Here is a 20,576-nt window from a genome sequence, read left to right as displayed (position 1 = left end):
TCTTCGGTTATGTTATAGAGGGCCTCGATCTTATCGATAAGTAAGGACGTCATTTCTTTTCCTTGATTCCCTTCACGCTTGACGTTTTCCCCCCATTTCTCCTCACTCTCTCTTTGACACACTTTTGCACAGCGTGGTGCAATAGAACACGTACACACGGAATGGGAAAACACGGAAACGCAATAAGTTTTGTACCCCCTTGACAACAATAAATCTCAAGAAAGGAAAGAATGTGGGTGAGGGAAGTGGAGGTGGGGATGGGGGATGTTAATGTTCGTAGATATAATGTCCTTTATAACAGCCTGGAGATAGAGTCGAATAATTTCAGAACATGGCTGAAAAATAACTTATTTAATCCAATAGGATTGACTGAATTCTTCCAAACAGTGTCAGTTTTGTGACCTAAAAAATTCACACACAGAGTCAGTAGTTTCTATTTATAAACTTCATTTCAGTAAAAGACACAATGAAAGATTTTTCGCTCCATTACACAACAATGACAAATTGGGTGAATATGACTACTTAAGCTGTTCATCATAGCAAGAACCGATACTGGTATAAGGCCTACATAATCTAACAAAAGCAACAACATCAGCAGAAGCAAGGATAGTCTGTGTTGGCATAAGGCCAGCGTGGCCAGCACCAGCACAGAACAGATACTCAGAAGTCAAGGAGCGCAAGGTTCAGGGAGAAGAAAGGGACGAAAATGAGGCTGACCCAAATAATCATCTTTGCGTGTTTATGACATTGTTCTTCCGATCGAACTTGCCGGTTTGCGTGTGCGTTGAATGAGCTTGCAGTTGCACATGGGCTCATACATGTGTGTTTGCTCGCGTGAGGACTGCAATATACGTCCTCCCTCGACCCTGACGGAGTCACCTCTGTGAACTGGAAACCTGCCAAGTGCAACACTTAGTCGAAACAGAAGATTGAGTTCGGCATCTTGCGAGGAACTTGTCACGTTTGCTTCTTTTGTCCTGAGGTGATGGGATGATTGAGGAATGGAAAAGGTTTAGCTTTGTCAATAATTTTCCATCTTAATTGTTTCTTTCTGGCCAGTTTCATTTCCACGTCCAGGTAGACTGGTTAGTTCTTTTTGTCACGGACAAATGTTAACAAGATTTACGTATTTTAAAAGGTAATGTAGAAAGTGAAGAAAACTAGTAACACCTGTTTCAATCTCAAGAATCAGCATAAAATTCAAACAGATTTCAGTCCTAATAATTTTCATAATGACAATCAGATCTATCTATCTATCTATCTATCTATCTATCTATCTATCTATCTATCTATATATATATATATATATATATATATATATATATATATATATATATATGTGTGTGTGTGTGTGTGTGTGTGTGTGTGTGTGTGTGTGTGTGTATGTGTAAAAATAAAATTCAAACAGATTTCAGTCCTAATAATTTTTATAATGCAAATCTATTCTGATTTATACAGTATATATATATTTATATATATATATATATATATATATATATATATATATATATATATATATATATATATATATATAGAGAGAGAGAGAGAGAGAGAGAGAGAGAGAGAGAGAGAGAGAGAGAGAGAGAGAGAGAGAGAGAGAGAGAGAGAGATTACTATATTATATATATATGAGGGTACTTACAGAGGATGTGAGAGATCTGAGCGATATTATTGTGGTCAAGCTCAGCTCTTATCCTCTTAGGGAAAGCCTTGAGGTGAAGCAATGCCATTTTTGGGCAGAAACAATCACAAGAAAAGACAAAGTTAAATTTACGATAACAATGACGGAAGGAGAGATATGCAACGAGTTAAGAGGACCACTCACCAAAACATTACAAAGTGGCTTAGACATAAGAGAAAATAAAACAGGGGAGATTTGTAATAAAAACAAATGGAAATGTTCGCCTTACAAGAAGCAGAAGAGAACGCAGAAGTCCTTTTGCGCTACACATGGATGGAAAACGTGCTGTTGATGGAAGCTGCTGAAGACGTTTAATGAGATACTTCTTTCTCTCTGCTCCCATGCCATGGAATTTTCTTCTTGCTTCTTTGTTTCCTAAATCTGATAACTTTCCTTTACTCAAGAGGTATTTGTAGACCTATCCTGTTGACCTTTCCATTTACTAAAAGAATATAGCCTCCTCCAACTTATCTGAAGGCTCTTAGCCTAAGGATCAACGGTATGTCCGAAGTCTTAATGGTAGGTTGCCAGGACGCGATGATGAAACCGTCTGACTCGTTGACCGCGGAAAGACGATGATATGAGCGTCAACAATAATGGTAATATAAGAGAGTGTCCAAATAGTAAGAACCGTGGTGAGAGAGGCTGGTTCTGGCTGGACGACTGTAAAGCTAAACGTGGAGACTATTTAGCTACCTGCAGGCCATCACTTTTACGCACTGAAGAAAAAAAATATGAATGCACGTTATATATTATTTAATAGAAATATTTTTTCTTACATTTATTATTGATTTCCATAATAGTTTTTTTTCTGGACTAAGTTACGTGAGCAAGTATGCTATTTCTCTAATAAATGATAATTTTCCATAACTCTCTGTCTTTTTTTCAGGATGACCCAGCTTGGGGATGCAACGCAGGTGTATCGTCCTTCGAAGGCAATTACCATAGCCGACTGTGGCCGCTTAGCTGCTTAAATATGAATTATAGATATTAACCAAAATGCTGCAAAAAATAGATTTTAACTTATTTACCAAATGCTGCAAAAATTAGATTTTAACTTATTTACCAAATGCTGCAAAAATTTAGAGATTTTAACTTATTTACCAAATGCTGCAAAAAAATAGAGATTTTAAATGTTCACAAATGCTGCTTAGAAATTTATCAAATTATATATGGACTAAAATTATGGACTTCTAATTGTTCGATCAACTCAGGATAATGACGAGTCTCGGTCGACCATGAACGATTTCACTTCGAAGATGCAGACATTCGCTGCTACATTTATGATTGCAATATTTTGTTATCCTCTGAAGTAAATGTAGGATCCTTTCTTTAGTGCAATCAGAATCAAAAACTCCTTTTTTTGACGCAATTGGCCGAGCCTCATTATTAACCCCATGAGATCGCGTGACTATAGACAGTTGTTACTTAGCAGAAATCGTTACATATTTTCAAAATGACAATTAATTATAGAGTCAAACTTGTTTTAGGGGGTCGTTGAAATTCCCACGTTATAATTTACCTTGCGTAGAAGCGGGGGACTTTCCAAAATGAGGTCCTCCTTCAGTCTCCCATTAAAAGATAGTGCGCCAGTTTTTTGCCTCCTGTCAACAGAACCCATTTAGACACCCATTAAATAGACTTCTGGTCTTCAACCCAACTTTAGAGCCTGCAGAACACTTTTAGAATCGCCCACTCTTCTGTCTCTGAAATTCAAGTTTAAATCACGTCGGAAATTGTGTCTGGAGAGACTGCATTTTGGGGTTTACCTCCAAGTATATCTGTTACCTAACTTAACCTAACTTAACCATCCTTACATAAACGGTTCCCACCAACGCTAGGTATTTCCAAAGTGCCGTCGACCCTTGCAATCTAAATTTAGCTGTTAACAATATAAAATCCGAGGAAAATGCGGAATCCTTGGAAGTATGAATAACTGCCCAGATCCCATTCAAAACTTATAAAGGCTTTCAGATTCAATGAGAATTTTCTGAGTCAGACCAAATTGAATAAATCCCTCATGACGCCAGAGCTACCCGGTTCGCTCAGAGATATCTCATAGAATTTCCTGAAGTATACCTCAAGAGAAAACAACAGTAACAAACAGAAGAGTAAATAGAAATTTCGATGTTTGTTTCTTAGAAGAAAATAATTAGTATGACTCAAGACACAGGTTCTTCAACTCGCGAGATGCCTACGTTTTACTTTGTTTCTCTCTTTACCTATCTACCTAAGCTTTGCTACGAATATGTAAATAATAATTTGCATTATTTTTCCTTGTAAATTTATGGATGTCTAATTATTTTTTTTACTAGTTTTCTCCACTTCGTTTCTTTGAACCTTATTCGTCCTCTCTTCTGTCCCTTGCACTTTACTTTTCCCACGCCGTTCGTTCATTATATTTTCCTCATTATTCTTGAAGCTCATCACAACTCTTACACTTTAGGTTATCGTAGGCACTCGCAGACCGTGTTATCCCCGCCAGTCGGCAAATAAAAAAAATGAAAAACAATTGTGATGAAGGTGATAAACAACGATTGCCGGATAACGTTTTGAGGAAACAGTAGATGAATCAGAATATTTTTTTTTAAAGACCAAGGGAGTTTAGAACGTATGATAGATCATTTTTACATGTGTTTTTAGAAGAAATGGGTGTGTCTTGAAAAGAGGCATGAAGTAATTCGAGTGTCACTGAAGGCAGATTTTGAAATTTGGATATTACATGTCCTTCCCGATGGCTGCATTATCGTTTTGGACTCGCACCAATTAGAAAGGATCGGGTGTTGTCCACGGTTATTTAGCATTTTGTTGCGACTAATATCCAGTTAACAACCCGTTTTCGTGACGAAAAACTTTTAAGGTTCACCGTTTCATCTCGAAATGGTGGATTTAAATTGAAGCGTTAGATGATGTCCCCTGCTGATGACTTTAATTTTCAGGACTCCCATTCATGACCAAGTATGTCACAGTCTTTTTCTGAATGATGAAATGCAGGATTTAGGAGGTTGCAAGTGTTCATAAAACACGTTTAAATTGTCTAGTATCATACCGTGGTTAAAACTCATTTTTTTCGCCCCGTGTGAAAAGGCAATCACAAAGAAATCAATATATACGAGCGAGTGCAGTTGGAAATTCTGCTCAATTGACAACAGAGAATTTTGCTCAAATCTTGGCTATCATGAAACAGGGTCACGTTTCTTGCTTTCCCTCACAGATCCCACGTCAGCCCCTTGAGTCATGATCCAATATTATCGCTTCCAGACCCGAGTTGATGTCAAACTAAATAAAACATCCGTGATTTCTGATGAATAAACACAGGCAGAGCTTCTCACTGCAGTCCCACACGTTGAGTTTGAGAATATGGCTCTTGCTTCGCAGTCAGTGATTGGTTTGTTTAAATGGTCTCTAGACCAATCAGTGATTGCCCTGAGCTCGAGAGGCGTATTCTCGAGCGCGTCTCCAACGAACATGCTATTAATCCTACCGCTGCTACACATTCCTAGAGCTCCTCAAGATGAGCAGAGTAGCTGCCGTAGAGCTGAAGTTGTTATCTTATGCAAACTTGTAGTTGATAATATATATGTTGTAAATATTGTTTGTCAAGGCACGAATCATAACATTAAATAAAAGTAAAAGATATGATAATGAGTTTTTAGAGTGTTTGTAGAAAGAGAGAAAGGAAACTAATATTTGATCTTTTATCTCTCTCTCTATCTCTCTCTCATTTCCCATAATGTGTTTGTGCGTGTAGACAGAATAATATTAAATATTTAAAAATTTTAAAAAAGGTGGTTGAGTCAGCCTTCTTTTTCTTCGTCTCTTCTTAGAAGCCAAATTCGATGTCACACTTTTTTGAGTAAAGAATCACCCTCATAGGGCTGTGTTTCATTTCATCCTCAAGCTAAAGGGGAAACTGAGTGGAGATGCAATCCGGGAAGAACTTAGAACAGAAAATAATCTCTCCCTCTCATTCCCTTTTCTCTCTCTTTTGGTTTCATTCCCTTTCATTGCCTGTAAGTTAAGTTTTCTGTACACTTAGCAGTGGTAGAATGGGTTTCTCTGTACAACAGCTCTAAAAATCTTTGATCAGTTGAGTTTAGTTTTACAAGGGGATGGTTTGCCTTTGCAACGGCGCATCCTTAATGAGGGAAGAAGTATCGGTTACCCCATTCTTTTTCCCTCTGAATTCTCTTCGTCTTCTTCAGGTCTGGGTTAGATCAGGACATTAATGTGAGAACCTCCTTGGCCCCTCCATTGGGAAATTATTATAATTATCTTGCTTTTGAGTTTAAATGCCAATGTACAAGTAAGAAAGAAAGAGGAATTATTTTTCACCCGTTATATATATATATATATATATATATATATATATATATATATATATATATATATATATATATATATATAATGTGTGTGTGTGTGTGTGTGTGTTTACGTAAGCATGTGTATTTGGTAGTGGTTGCTCAGATTGACCTCAAAAATCACCTTCTCAGTTTGAAAGAAGAATTCCTTCTCATCAGTAGTCATTTAGTTGCGTTCGTTTCAACCATTAGATAAAAAATAAAAGCTTTCTCATTTAAAAGCAGACTGAATATTATAAAAACAGAACGCTCAAATGCTAAAGAGGAATGTTTCAAGAGGTTAGAAATTCTATCAAAGGTAATTGTCGTGGTACAGTAAATAATAAGCTAAGTGTTATTATTGATAGTAACGATGATACAAAAACGGGAAACGAATGGAACCGACCACAGCAACAATTCTCCATGACAGCATCGACATGTTGGTAATAACTACAAATGAGCAAATGGACGATTTTCTGTCATTCAGAACAGGAAAACCATGCCAAGATTAATCAGAAAATACATGTGTCAGAGGTAAGTTAAGCTGAAGTAAACAGTTTGCTGGACAGTAGGCTAATGTTAAGAATTTGAACTTGCTCATCTGGTGTCTTGGAAGTGGTCTGAAAAGGGACAAGACGGTTTATTTGCAATATGGTTTTTATGTTTTGGACGCTGCAGGGGAGTCTTTGGTAAAACTAGATAATTCATATAATGGATGTAACACTGTTGAAGTTTTAGAGCCATCTCTAGGCCTAAATTACATAATGGTTGTAGGGTTAATATAGGATACTCCCTTTTGTAACATTGGTATAAGGAAAACTTCACTTACGTCTCTTCCATTTTGCAAAATTTAAAGCATTATGTTAGATGGTAAGACACTGATTTCAGACTTCAGATAATGAGAGTGCTTGTATGAGTAGTGAAAATCCTTGCATAATTTTTGTTTTGGCATTTATTCTTTTTGGGTAATTTTTGAAGACTCAATTTTTTCATTTTTAATTTTTTTTCATTGTGAAAATAAAATCAATCCCTCAATAGCCTCAGAATGGTCTTTTATCCAAATATACAAGTCCTTAGCCCATTTGCGAAGGTTAGTATTGAGAAGAAATTTTTGTTTTGATGAATTTTACCCAAGAAAAATATAAATTATAAAGCGGGAGGTGGCTGAGTCAAAGAAAAATAACCATCCAATCAATGGCTCTCAAAATTAATTTCTTCTTATAAAGTTTGATAAGATCGGCTTCATGTTCTCTTCACAGCTTCAAATATAAGAAAGTGAAAATGAATAATTTCTGGCAATTAATTTCTTCTTATTCTTCTTTGAATACAAAATGAATTTCCTCTTGAATATAAGAATTTCCCTAGGCCTAAGATGGTCACAACTCTATTGGGAGGCCTAAATGAAATTGGAATTACTTTCATAGATGAAAGCATTGTAAGAAAGAAATAATTAGATGTCTTTCACTGGAGAACACTGATTAATCCAAACTTGAATACTGTTGACATTTTCCTTTAGAGACTAATAATACTGCACCAAAAGAAGGTAGTATGTACCAACAATGTAAGATCTTTAGGAGAAGTTAACCACTGTGATATAAATAATAAAAGAAAGCAGCCTAAGTTTTCAGTCGAATGTTGGAAGGTTATGTACACAAATTCTGAAGCTTTAATTAGCAATTGTGATGAGCTCTGAAGAAAGAATAAATGAAATAAAACCCAATATTGGATTTATTAAAGAGCCATTAATCTGAGAGGGAGCTCAGAAAATTTGTACTCTACACCTGGGTTTAACTCTCCCCTGAACAACTTTGTAGAGAGTGCAGAATCCATTTACCTTTTTGGTCTTTGGGCAAGGTTATATGTGCAAATGGCAAAGTGCTAACCTGTGTAGTATACAGAAAGAACGGTACACCCTGAGTTGTATACAAGGCTTTGAGCAGATGCAGAGCAGAGAGACGGGTACGTATGAGAAATCCTAACCTTTCATAGAATGTTGTGACCTAACCTAACTAAACTTGCCCTCCTAACCTAACTTAGGGTGCCTTGCCCTCCTAACCTAACTTAGGGTGTCTTGCCCTGACCTGGCCAGGGGGTCTTTGCCCCTTCTTGACCCCTCCAAATAACACTAAGTATCCCTGTCTCCCTACTCTGCCTAATATCTGAAGGTTTTGTCTCTTGTTGTAATTGGCTACTGTACAATGACTTGAATCTACTGCAGATAAGCTGGCATGCCATCACCACAAAATCACATTTCATGCTCCATTTTTCATGGAAAGGTTATGAAATATTATGAGATGAAATGTGCAACAACCAAGTGAAAGGAGAATAATGAACGTACCATGTTCATTGGTCTTGATAATGATTGATATCAGTGTTGAAACATTTGATCTCTCACAAAGTGAACCCTTAAATAGAGGTGACCTTACAATTCTTAACAGTTTTAATTTGAAATGTTTCAGGAATGAGTTGTGTCCCTTTTGGTCTAGTTTTGTCATGACATTTGCCAAGTGACTCTAATGTTGGGAACCTAAGCTTGTTTTGGGAGAGCAAGCCAAGAAAGCGTTGAATCTTGCAGAGATAGCACTTTTGAAAAGATCAAAACCTGTGCTTTGATGTTGTGGAATAAATAATAACCTGCCCCTTCACTGGTCTGTCTTAAAAGAGGATTGTACAAAACTCGTGAGCTTCAATTTCATGATAGAGAATAGGTACATACTGCCAACTCTGGAAACTCAAACTCTGTCATTCAAAGCAGTTGAAGTACAAATTTACTTTCACAAAATTTTAATGTGGTCCCATGAAGATCTCATTTCCTTTACTACTCTGGGTAGACCACATTGATTTTATAGCAAAAAATATTTTAGATATATGCCATATATACTGGGGTATGTGTAATTAGTTGACCCCTTAAATTTTGAGGATTCTTTAAGTTTAGGCCTACATTCGCTGGATAATATAACCTCCAAAAGTAATGCAATACCACCTCTCCTGAACATGCATAACAAATAAGTTATTTGAGATTTAACTTTTTATTAATCAAAGTTTAACCCACATAAACCAATGTACTTTACTTGTTGGTATCACTCATAAGTGACTCAAAGGAACATGTGTTATTTAGCAGAAACAGGCCAAACTACCTATATTGCACTACTGAAACATCACAAGTTTTATTTGTTGTTACTCATTAACAGATAGCATAATGCTATTAGAAAGTTGTTACAGAAATATTAGAAATATAGCTTGGTAATATGTGCCAACACTGCTGAAACAAACTTGCATAAACCATTAATCTGTACCATATGATAGTACAAAGAAAAACAAACCCAGTTGTGAGAATTAAGGTATATAACAGGTTTACAGTGAGTATTAGGTGCATCAGCTGGATACATTTGGCAGGTTTATAGGGTAGGTGTACTTGAATTGCAACTTTGGCAATTCCATGCTATATAAACCATTGACATATTAATATAAAACCCACATTAATAGATTTACCGAACATGATTTTCAGTAGGGAATAGCAGTGGTGCACTGCAGGAGTTATGGTTATTGGTGTACAACGAATGTTAGATAGTCAGTTTTGCTTGTTTACTCCCCAGTGGCAATGGTTCACACTTGACATTCTGCATACAAGGCAACCCCTGTTTTGGAGAGATGTTTTTTGCCTTCAGATGTCGACTTACACATTTTCTTATATGGTACTCTCAATCAATTATGTAAATCTAGTCCAGCTTTGAAGATGGAATGCTAATTGTATTTCAGTTCCATCTCACTTTACTTATCCTTAACAGCATAGGGAAAATATGTTTAATTAACCTGGGTATCTTGGGATCATAATGCATTAATTAAGAAAATACAAGACTGTTTACCACAATCTATCAGTCTTATATGTTGCAGCATTTATGGTCTTGAATGTTCTCAGCATAGAGAGCCTTTTAGCCAGTTGCATAATGGACAGATGTAGAATGGTTGTTAATGACACATGAGTCATCTGGGGTTTAAAGTATTTGCCCATCACCTACTTTTACTTTTGCAAATCTACATGGCTGTTAGAAGCCATGTCCAGAATTTCCAAGCTTATTTGAAATATTTCCATTTTCCACCATTATTCTAACAATTATCTTGTTATTCATCTTTTTCATTCTAGTTCACTTTTTCCATGTAGTAATAAAATTGTGATGTCTAAAGATTGGTAGGTTTGGGTTTATGAGAGGAAAGAGCACAGTGGATGCTGTTTTTATAGTAAGACAAGTCCAAGAGAAGTATCTGGAAGGAAACAGGAAAGTTTACTTGTGTTTTGTGGGTCTTGAAAAGGCATATGACAGGGTACCAAGAAGAGTAGTCTATTGGTGTTTGAGAAAGAGAGGAATACCAGAGAAGTTGGTAAGGTTAGTGAAGATGATGTATGAGGGTGCAAGAACTACTGTACAAACAAAATATGGGGAGACTGAGACATTCCCTGTTGAGGTGGGCCTCCATCAGGGATCAGCTCTGAGTCCATCCTTGTTCCTCGTCATTACAGGCACACTAACATCAGAATTAAGGAACAACGATGAAGTGGGATCTGTTGTTTGCTGACGATTTAGTCATTATAGCAGACACATAAGAAGAACTGCAAAAAGGTTTTAGCATGGAAAGGAGCCCTAGAAAGGAAAGGATTTAAAGTTAACATTGGGAAGACAGAGCTAATGACTAGTAGTAGAGAAGGAAATGAAGAAGTAAACATTCAAGTGGAAGATGGTACAGTGCTAAAGGAGAACAATGAGTTTAATTATTTGAGATCAATAATAACAGAAGAGGGAGGTACTGAGAAAGCAGTGAGACAGAGAGCGAAAGAAGCATGGCGAAAATGGAGAGAAGTAACTGGAGTTGTTTTAGACAAGAGAATGCCATTAAAGCTCAAAATGAAGATTTATAAGACAGTTATCAGGCCCATACTATTATATGGGGCAGAAACCTGGGCACTTACGAGGAAAGAGGAGGGACAGTTGGAAAGAACTGAGATGAGGATGGGGAGATGGATTGCTAGAATGTCACTACTGGAAAGGAGGGAGAGTCAAGACATAAGAAGAATGTGTGGTATATGTAATGTAAAGGAGAAGGCTAGGGAAGCTTGTTTGAAATACTATGGCCATGTAATAAGAAGAGAGGAGGTGGAACCAATCAAGAGAGTTAAGAACATGCCAGGGATGGGGAGGAGGAGTGTGGGGCGTCAACGGATCAGATGGATGGATGTGGTGAGGAGGGATATGGGTGAGGTGGGACTTGGGGAAGAAGATGCTAGGAATAGAAATAGATGGAGAAAGTTGACTCGAGCAGCCGACCCTGCTATACAGTGGGACTAATAAGGTTGAAAGAAGAAGAAAGTCTAAAGATTGGTAGGTACTGTACTTCTGTTGTGAGTTTTTTCCTTGATCTGCTTACTTCGTGTTGATGGTTTAAGGCCATTCTGTATTGAAATTTCCTTTAACCAATGTTTAGAATTTTCCGTAATACTGTAGTCTAGTTTGTTGGATGAAGATATATGACTGACTTGCCAGGTATTGAATCAATCTTGTCAACATCAATAAAATTGATAGTGTAGGCTTTACTTGACTGTGAGAAGTAACAGTTATTCATTTATCCAGAGAATTACACTTCTTAGCTGTTGTTGGCGACTTTCCATTGTGTTTTTCCAAGTTTTGCACATTATTGTACATTTTCTCAAGTTTTTGTGTGTTTCCTAATTATTAGTTAACATGTGGTTGTGTTGTTAGCACTTGGAGGTTGGTGTTCATTCTTGCTAACCTCCAGTAATTTTTGTTCCTCTGTAAGTGACAGTTAAACTGACTGTTCTATCTTATATTTTCTGGGTACTACCTTCCTAACATTTATAATATGACTTATCATTTGGTAGGCTGTTTGCTTGTATTGTATATAGTATTTATGTAAAAATTTTTTTTACAAATTTCCTTTATATTGTTTTGTCCTGTTTATCATTGGTTTTTGCCATACTACACTGTATAAGTTTGTATACTAGTAGTCTTTATTTTCAACTTTGTGATTTCTGTTATCTTTGTGCTACTTTTTTTATGTATAGTGTTTATGTAGTCAGTTTCTTGTCGATGTCTTCCAGCAGACATGTAAAGGACATCCAGATAGAATCTGTTATGCACTCAGATTGTCTCTCGACAAGATTCTTCACCTCTTTTGCAGCATATGCCATGGTCAAGTGTCTTTGCATGACTTTACCTGTGAAACAGGCCTTGAGTGGTTGCCTAACAGTGTTGTGCATTATGAGGAGTAGAACCTAGAGTCAAGAGAGTCAAGAAGGAGTGCTGCAGTGGACATTCTGATTCATCTTCATCAGAGTTCTTTGTTTTCAGGATGGCAAAGGAATTGTGTTCTTCTTCAGGAGTGGAGAAGTCCTGGATGATGTACCAGGCCAGTCTCCTAACAGTCACCAGCCCAGTCACTGTGCCCACATGCCCTCAACCTAATGTTCACTGCATTAGATATCTTTGATACCAGCTAAGCATAGGCATTTCAACTTGACAAAGGACCATGTGGTACATAAGCATACTGATGAAGATGAATCTGAGACAGCCATGACTTTGCAAAGCAAGGCTGCCTTTTCTGAAGTCCTGAGCTGGGTGTGGGAGATCTTTGGGTCTCAAAACTTCAGAACCACAAGGAGGAACCATTAGCTCTTGTACTATAAAACTACTCCATGTGAAACGACCCCATTAACAAGGGTTATGACTTTTCAGTAGCACCACCATTTCAGATGTCGCTGAAAATATCAAGTTTAAGATGAAGAGACGAGATACTAGTAGGGATTGCAGTAAATTAATAGACTTCTCAAAACTGTTTCTGCTGCCAAACAAGAGACTCACAAGGTTGCTCTTGGACCCAGGCCTGTTCCTTGCAAGCATATCTACTACATAATTGCAAAACAGGCTCCTATATCATTCTTTCCTTTAATGCAGATAATGCAGATTAATATAACACGATATGGTGGTTTATTTGGGAGATCCCAGTCAAGTTTGACTGGAAGAAATGGTTTTTGGGAGCCACCCATATACTGGTGCAGAAGGATCATGTTTTCTCTTGGTCAGTTATTAGGTCTCTATAACAGGATGTTTGTCTATCTTCTGGCTAATGTAATGGTAAAGAAACTGCATGTGTCAATGAAGTACATCTCCAGCCTTCTGCCTCCCTCAGAGAGCATCACCAAAGAGTTTTTAAGAAAAGTTGATCTTTACTGGCAGCTAGAGCAGTAAACTTGCAAAGCTACTGAAGTCTTTAATCCGTGACTAATTTGTGAATGCTAACAGACTGTATATTAGAATTTTGAGCGAACAAATTGGTGATATGGCCGAATGCCTTGCGCCTTGCACATATTTGTAGTTCAAGTTTTTAAGTGGTAAGATTCCTAAATATTGATTTGTTCATGAGACTTACCTGTCAGATATATATATAGCTGTATTCTCTGATAGTCCCACAGAATTTCAAACTTTACTTTACACACGCAGTGGGAGATCAGGTGGTTAGTACCCATTTCGCCGCTGGGGAGGCGGTATCAGGAACCATTCCATTTTCTATTCAGATTTTCTCTGTCGCCGGTACTGTCAACACTTGTTTTCAGTACCTCCGTCTTGATTTCGGATAAAACTTATTGTCACTTAAGTATTTGTTTGTTTGACTTTTGGTTTTTGACTTGGACTTTGTATAGTAGCTACGCTATTGTGGATTGTTTGATTTGGCTTTGTTTTCCTTTGGACGGGATGTCTGAATCTAGTTCTTTCTAGCGCAGTTTATGTGCAAGATCAGAGGCAGCACTAAAATTTTCGTAGATCTCAAAATGGCGCGTCGGGCAGGGGCATGTCGGTTTGTTGAATGACCGGCGTAAGGAGTGGAATCTCGCCCGATGCTAGTTGGAGGACTTATGATTCTTATGTGTAGGTGCTAGAGTGAGATAGACTGGCGTCTTCCTCCAGAAGCAGAGTCAGGTAGTGTTTTTTCACCCATAAACCTCCTGTAGACAGCTCTTCCTAACCCTGTGGTGTTGCCCGAGCCCGGGTTGTGTCTGCGGAAGGTGTGATGCCCTGGCGGTTGCGTCTCCATCTGCAACTTCAGCTAAAATGCCTGCCTTCAAAGTGCCAAGTGCAGTGATAGTGTCTGTCCCAGTGTTGCAGGGGCCAGATCGGCCAGAGCATGCTCTAGGGTCTAGACTCTTCTGTCGGACTCCTATGACTGGAGTGTAAGTCGGGAAGCCAGAGGTTACGACCCCCACCGATCTGGGCGCCTTCTGGCATGTCCTGATGATGCTTCTAAGCTGGTTACATCGTAGCTCGGGCACGACCTCAAGATTACTTCCTCGATTCCTCCTTCCCGCGCCGGAGGGAAATCGGGATTCTCGCTTCGAAGAGAAGCTTCAGCAGCGGGACGCTTCACGCCCCTTTCGCGGACGCCGCCTTCTCCGAGGATTTGACGCGAATCCGCCTAGAGACCAGGACGTCATCGGACGATGATGCTTTTGAGCGCCCGGCCGCCTTCCATGAAGTTGAAAGCTGCTTCCCTGTGAGAAGGAAGAAGGCCCTCGTAATACCGTTTTCTCATGCAGGATCAGCCCTCTCTCCCAGGAGTGACTCTCCTACTCGCAAGCTGCCGCCAGCATGCGAGGTACTGGTCGCCACGCCCAGAAGCGAGACGACACGTACGTCGCCGGGAAGATCCGCCGCCATCAAGAGGTCCAAACCTTCCCTTCCTTCTCCATGTTCGTCGTCATCCATGCTTCGCCCTCTAGAAGTCCTGTTGCCCAGCGCTTACTGGCTTCCCGGCAGGATCGCACTTCCGCTTCTGAAGCCTTTCATGCTGCCAGGCTGACTTCCTCGTTACAACGATCCTCTTGTTTCTCGCCAGACGCCTTGGCTGCTAAGCATGACGCTTCCTCATGCTGCCCGGCAAGACGCCCCTTGCTGTTTCATACGACGCCTCCCTGCTGCTCGGGCCGCGACGCCCCGGCTGTCGCAAGACGCCTCGTTGCTCTCTCGGTAAGACGCTTCCCTTGCTACTCGCACGACGCTTCCTTGCTGCTAGGGCAAGACGCCTCCCTCGCTGCTCGCTCTCATCAGGACTCTCGTCGGATCGATCGTCAAGAAGCTCGTCGGGTATCTCGTCAGGACGCTCGTTTAGACTCTTCTGCCCGAGACTTTTCGCGATCCCTCTCGACTTCTCTTCCAAGCAGTCCTTCGCGTGTTGGTCTGGGTAAGGGTCATTCTCCCGGTCTTCTCCTGCTCCCTTCTCGGGTTGTTCCTAAGGAAGAAGGAGAGCTGTCTAGCTGGATCCTGCAGTTGAGGATCAGTCCTCTACTTCTTCAGCTTCTTCAGACTACTGTTCTGACTAGGCTGCTGAAGGACTTGTTTGGGGACAAAGCCAAACTCTCTGCTCCGCTCCCAGGTCCTCGCTCCAACCACAAAAGTCTTCTGGTTTTGTGAAGATGGCTAAGGTCTCTCTAAAGGTGAAAATTAAATAAGGTTCAGAGTGGATGGACTCCAGAAGGCCCCAGTAAGACTTCTTCTGCCCTGCCTCCACAAGATTGAGGGAAAAGCAGGAATTTGGCACGAGATAGAGAGGAGGTTGGTTGAGAGTTCCTCCTCTCTCCCAAGGGGATTTGCCCGCCTGTGGATCTACCCAGAAGGCCCCTCCTTTCATCAGCGAAGGTGTCCTGGTCTTTATCTGAACCGACTACCATCTGAAAGGTCTTCTTCAGGTCTTTGGAAGTTTTCAACTTTCTGGACTGGTGTCTGGGAGTCCTGGACTTGCAGGCCTGTGAGTCCTGACCCATTAGTCTGGGAGATTTGTTCAGCGTCCCATCCTGTATGCACAAGGCGGTTAGGGATGGTCTGAAGAACTAGCTGCCCACTTCTGTACGGGGCTTTGAAAGAAGAGAGTTTCATTTACTGCAACTTCACTATGGGTCGGCCCTCCCTTCAGAAGCAGAGTTGTTGTTCGGCCTCGCTTTCTAGCCATCTTTCCAGTCCTTAGTCAAGGATACGCTGCCAGACTTTGCAAGAGAAGGCTACTCAGGACCCCTGGCCCAGTCTTCTAGACGCCCAGCAGTCCCTCTGACTTCTTCCCTGGGCAGGCTTCCAAGATTCAGAAGTTCTTTCTGCAGGGAGGACCCTTCGATCGCTCCTTTCGAGGAAGAGGTCCTCAAGAGGTAGAGCCCTCTAAGACCAGGGTAAGAAATGACTCGTGGACCTTCAGACACTGTAGAGCCAGGCTTTCTAAGAGCCTGAGAGAGAGAGGACTGACAACTGGTCCTTCAAGTCATCGAAAAGGGATACAAGATCCCATTCTCATCTTGCCTCCTATATAATGTAAAACCCATAGATCTGTCGCCATCCTATCAGCAGGGAGAAGCAGATTCTTCACCTACCCGAGCAAATGCTCGAAGAGAGCTGAACAGGTCTCAGATTTACAATCCCGGCTTTTACAACAGGCTGTTTCTGGTACCAAGCAGTCAGGGGATGGAGACCAGTTCTGACGTCAGCAAGTTGGAATCCATTTGTTCTGAAAGAAAGTTCGTAATGGAGACGCCCCAGTCGGTCATGGAGCCCAAGACCAGCGACTGATGGTTTCTTCGATCTCCAGGACGCCTATTTTCACGTCCCTATACATCTCTCTATCGAGGAAATACCTGAGATTTTGTCCTATGGGACAGGTGTTTCAGTTCAGGGCTCTCTGCTTCGCTCAGCACAGCCCTATGGTTTTCACGATTTTAATGAGGAATGTTAAGTAGATTGCTTCATTGGAGGAATAAGTCCTCTTTATTTGGACGATTGGTTTCATTCCAGCCTCGCCAATGACGCAGGTGTCTGGAGATTCACACGACTTGAACTTGGACGGTCCCTAGGACTTCTGGTGAATTTTTGAAAGTCCCATCTGACTCCTGACTCCAGTCCATCATTTATCTGGGGATTCAGATGGATTCAGTGGCTTTTCGAAATGCTTCCGCTCAAGAAAGACAACTTCAGTGTTTAGACAAAGTTTCAGCCTTTCCCAAGCGGAAAGAAACATGCTCGGTGAGGGAATGGATATCTGCAGGGACCATTTCATCGTGCTGGAGAAGTTTGTTTCCCCTGGGGAGACTGCATCTCAGACCGCTTCAATTCTTCCTGCAGAGAACTGGCAGGACAAGGAGAATCTGGAAGTTTCTCTGAGTATTTCACAAAGGTATGGATCACCAAGGTGGTGGCTCGATCCATCAAAGTTGGCAGGAAGGCCTCTCAAACTTCAGAACCCCACCTAGTGTTGTTTTCCACGCTGGCCCATCTCGGGATGTGGGGAGCAACACTGGGACAAATGCCGGGTACCTGGAGAGGGGAACAGGTGTCCTGCACATAAACTCAAAAAGAATTGGGGGCGATTCAGTTGGCCCTTCTTTTCTTCGAGGGACGAGTCACGAACCGAGTTGTCCAGATCAACTCGGACAACACCACGGCCCTGTCATACCTCAAGAAACAGGGAGGAACTCACTCTCAGTCCCTGTTCGCCTTAGCAAAGGACATCCTTCTGTGGGCTCAGGCCCGGAATATTACGATCCTCACGAGGTTTGTTGCAGGCGAGAGAACGTCTCATGATCTTCTAAGTCGGGCAATGACAACTGCCGCCGACTCCAGTGGACCCCACACCAAGAGGTGCGCTCAAGGACTGTGGAAGCTTTGGGGACGTCCATTGGTAGATCTCTCTCTATAAATCTCCATGAAGAGATTCTCTTACTGCTCCCTGCTTCCTCACCCAGGAGCCTCAGTAGACGCTTTCTCTGGGATTGATGGGATGGACGTATGCCTTTCCGCATGTAAATCATCGGAGAAGTTATCAGAAGTTTGCGCTGCCGAAGGGACGATGACGTTGATCGCCTGCTTTGGCCTTCTCTCGAGGGAATGGTGGTCTATGAGGTCATGTCCTTCCTAGTGGACTTTCCGGCATCTCTGCCCATGAGTTTCCATCTACTCAAACAACCGCGACTTCGAGAGGTACCACAAACCTCCCCGCCTGAGTCTAACTGGCTGCATTCAGACTATCAGAGAAGCTGGGCCAGAGTGAGAGGTTTTCTAGACCAGTGGCTAGAGCCATTGCCAGAGCAAGAAGACTCTCTCCAGTAATTTAGTACCAATCAAGTGTGGACTGTCTTTAGAGATGGTGTAGAAAGAAGGGCATTTCTCTGGCTCACGACTCCTGTGAGCCAGGAGGCAGACTTCCTCTTGTTTCTGAGGAGTGATGTTAAACTAGCAGTCCCGACTAAGGGATATAGGAGTATGCTATCATCCTGCTTAGCATAGAAACTTTGGATCTGTTCAACAACAAAGACCTTCACGATCTTTTAGATCTCAAACCTCGAAGGTGCCCTGCCAAGGACTCCTTCTGAATTTGATGTTGTGTTACTACGGTTCCTGATGTCCAGTTCTTTCAACCTCTCTGCCCAAGCGCCATTGAGGAACATTACCAGAAAGACTATTTTTCAACTGCCTAGCAACTGCGTAAGAGGGTTAGTGAACTGCAAGCCTTTAGTAGATACAGGTTTCAAAGGACATAACGTAGTTTGTTCCAAGCCCTTCCTTTAGCGTAAAAATGAGAACCCGCTCAACCCCTGGCCCAAGAGTTTGAAATCAAGGGCATGGCTTTATCCCATCTAAGAGCCAGAGAGAGTCCCCTTTGCCCCGTTAGGCTCAAAGTCTAGCTTTAGACAAGACGAAGGAAAGTCGAGGCCCTCAGATAGTTTATGGTGTTCAGTAAAGAGACCGACTTACTCTATGTCAAGAATGCTCTGGCTTTCTGAGGGATACGCATTAAAGCCAAGAGGAGTGGGGCTTGAGGTCAAGACACCGATTTTAAACTTTGAAAGTCAATACCACGAGGTGAGGGGCGGTTGCAACTTCAGTGGCTTTTCAGAAGAATATGTCACTCAGTAAATACCCTGGGTGCCACATTTGGCGTAAAGGCAACTCTGTGTTCGCCTACACTACCTGAGAGATGTGAAGATCACATATGATGAACCAAGCCTCGCTAGGACCATACTGCTTCCAGATACTTTCCTGGGGCAGGGATGACACTCATCCCATCCTAGAAAATGGTTGATAGTGTTTTTATGGTTGCTGTCGACTGCCCAGCGGACTTCTCCAAGTAGTTTTCTTTGAAGGCGTTATCCCAACTTAGGCTCTGGTCAGGTGGTTGGCTCTTACTACTTGTCTCATTGTATGGTCAATATGGTCTAGCCGCTACTGTGGTCACCCTCGTTGACAGATCATCTAGAACTCACCAGCTATACAGGTCACACCCCTTGCTGGAGACTCTGTTGCTATGAAGCGACGTGGGTGACAGTAATCACGAAGTCAGCTATGCTAACAGGTAAGGAACCAAGGTATCTTTCACCTACATGTAGTGTGTTTCCTAAATCCTATTCTGTCTGTACCCACCTCCAATGGTGGTATTCAGCTATATATATATCTGACAGGTAAGTCTCATGAACAAAATGATATTTTAATGATAAAATAAAGTTTGTTCATACTTACCTGGCAGATATATATATTCATAGTGCCTACCACCTCCTCAGAGACAGTACTAGAAAATCTGAATAGAAATGAATGAAACTGATACCTGCCTCCCAGCCGCAGGAATGGGTACTAACCACCTGATCTCCACTGCGTGTGTCGTGTGCCTTGAAATTCTGTTTGACTATCAGAGCATCATACAGTATATATATCTGCCAGGTAAGTATGAACAAACTATTTTACTTCATTAAAACATCACATTTGCTTTGTTGTGACAGTATAATGAAGATCCAGAAGTTGAACATCACAGGTTCATCTAAGGTTAGTTACTGTCTGTGAAGACTTTAAAGACAGAAATGTGTCATTGTAAATGAATTCAAGTCTCAGACTGGAAGATCATTTAACAGTAAAGCTCCCAAAGTCAGTGTGATAGGCCCATACCCTTTATATGCTGTGCAGATATTTAACCATGCCTGTCTATTGCTTTACCTCACTGTTGCATTACAGGCTTGTTGTAAGAGTAACAGTTTCATCTTGGACTCCTTTTAGCTAGTGTAGTATAATGTAATTACGTGAAATGCAAATACTGAATTATAAAGATGCTTTCACCAATGCTGAAATTTAAATAACAAGATACTTTCGAATAACAGCATCATGCTTTTGTATCAGTTACTGTTATATGACCTTGATTTGACTTGCTCTTACAATTTGCAGGTACTGTATGCTTGGATGAAACTGGGCTAGGCCTACCTTGGATCTTCATGAATACATATGGTAACTGCACCTATTTCTAACTCTTTCTCTAGTACTGATGGGGGCTGCAAGGCACAAAATAAGACCCCATGTTAATTCAAAATGTAAGATAAAAGTAAGCCAAGGCACAGAGTAAGCTTAGGTTAAGATTTCATGTTAGGTGATATCTTTTTCGTTATTTTTATCATATTGTGTTGTTCATCATGTATTTGTATGCTATGAGAAGAGGAAATTGGCTTATAGCAAACGACCTTCATTCAACTTAAT

General features: G+C 40.9%; 1 protein-coding gene and 1 long non-coding RNA gene across 7 annotated transcripts in view; both read left to right on the top strand.

Moving 5' to 3' along the window:
* LOC136846509 (uncharacterized) overlaps positions 1–5,556 on the top strand; it is a 194,452-nt gene extending 188,896 nt beyond the window's left edge. For all 6 annotated transcript variants that reach the window (XM_067117352.1, XM_067117351.1, XM_067117355.1 and 3 more), the window contains 2 exons: positions 1–40; positions 2,571–5,556. The exon at positions 1–40 is cut by the window's left edge and continues 117 nt beyond it. In XM_067117352.1, the coding sequence (XP_066973453.1) occupies positions 1–40; positions 2,571–2,655 (125 nt within the window). In that variant the 3' untranslated portion in view covers positions 2,656–5,556. The remainder of the gene's footprint in view (positions 41–2,570) is intronic.
* An 862-nt stretch (positions 5,557–6,418) lies between these two features.
* The window catches only part of LOC136846508 (uncharacterized), a 33,426-nt gene continuing 19,268 nt past the window's right edge, over positions 6,419–20,576 (top strand). The window contains exons 1-2 of the long non-coding RNA XR_010855422.1: positions 6,419–6,555; positions 20,271–20,424. This is a non-coding gene — a long non-coding RNA (uncharacterized lncRNA). The remainder of the gene's footprint in view (positions 6,556–20,270; positions 20,425–20,576) is intronic.

The sequence above is a fragment of the Macrobrachium rosenbergii genome, chromosome 15, assembly GCF_040412425.1.
Source record: "Macrobrachium rosenbergii isolate ZJJX-2024 chromosome 15, ASM4041242v1, whole genome shotgun sequence".
In the NCBI taxonomy this organism is placed as follows: Eukaryota; Metazoa; Arthropoda; class Malacostraca; order Decapoda; family Palaemonidae; genus Macrobrachium; species Macrobrachium rosenbergii.
Note: the sequence above shows the minus strand (reverse complement) of the source record. Positions and strands in the feature narration are given on the sequence as shown.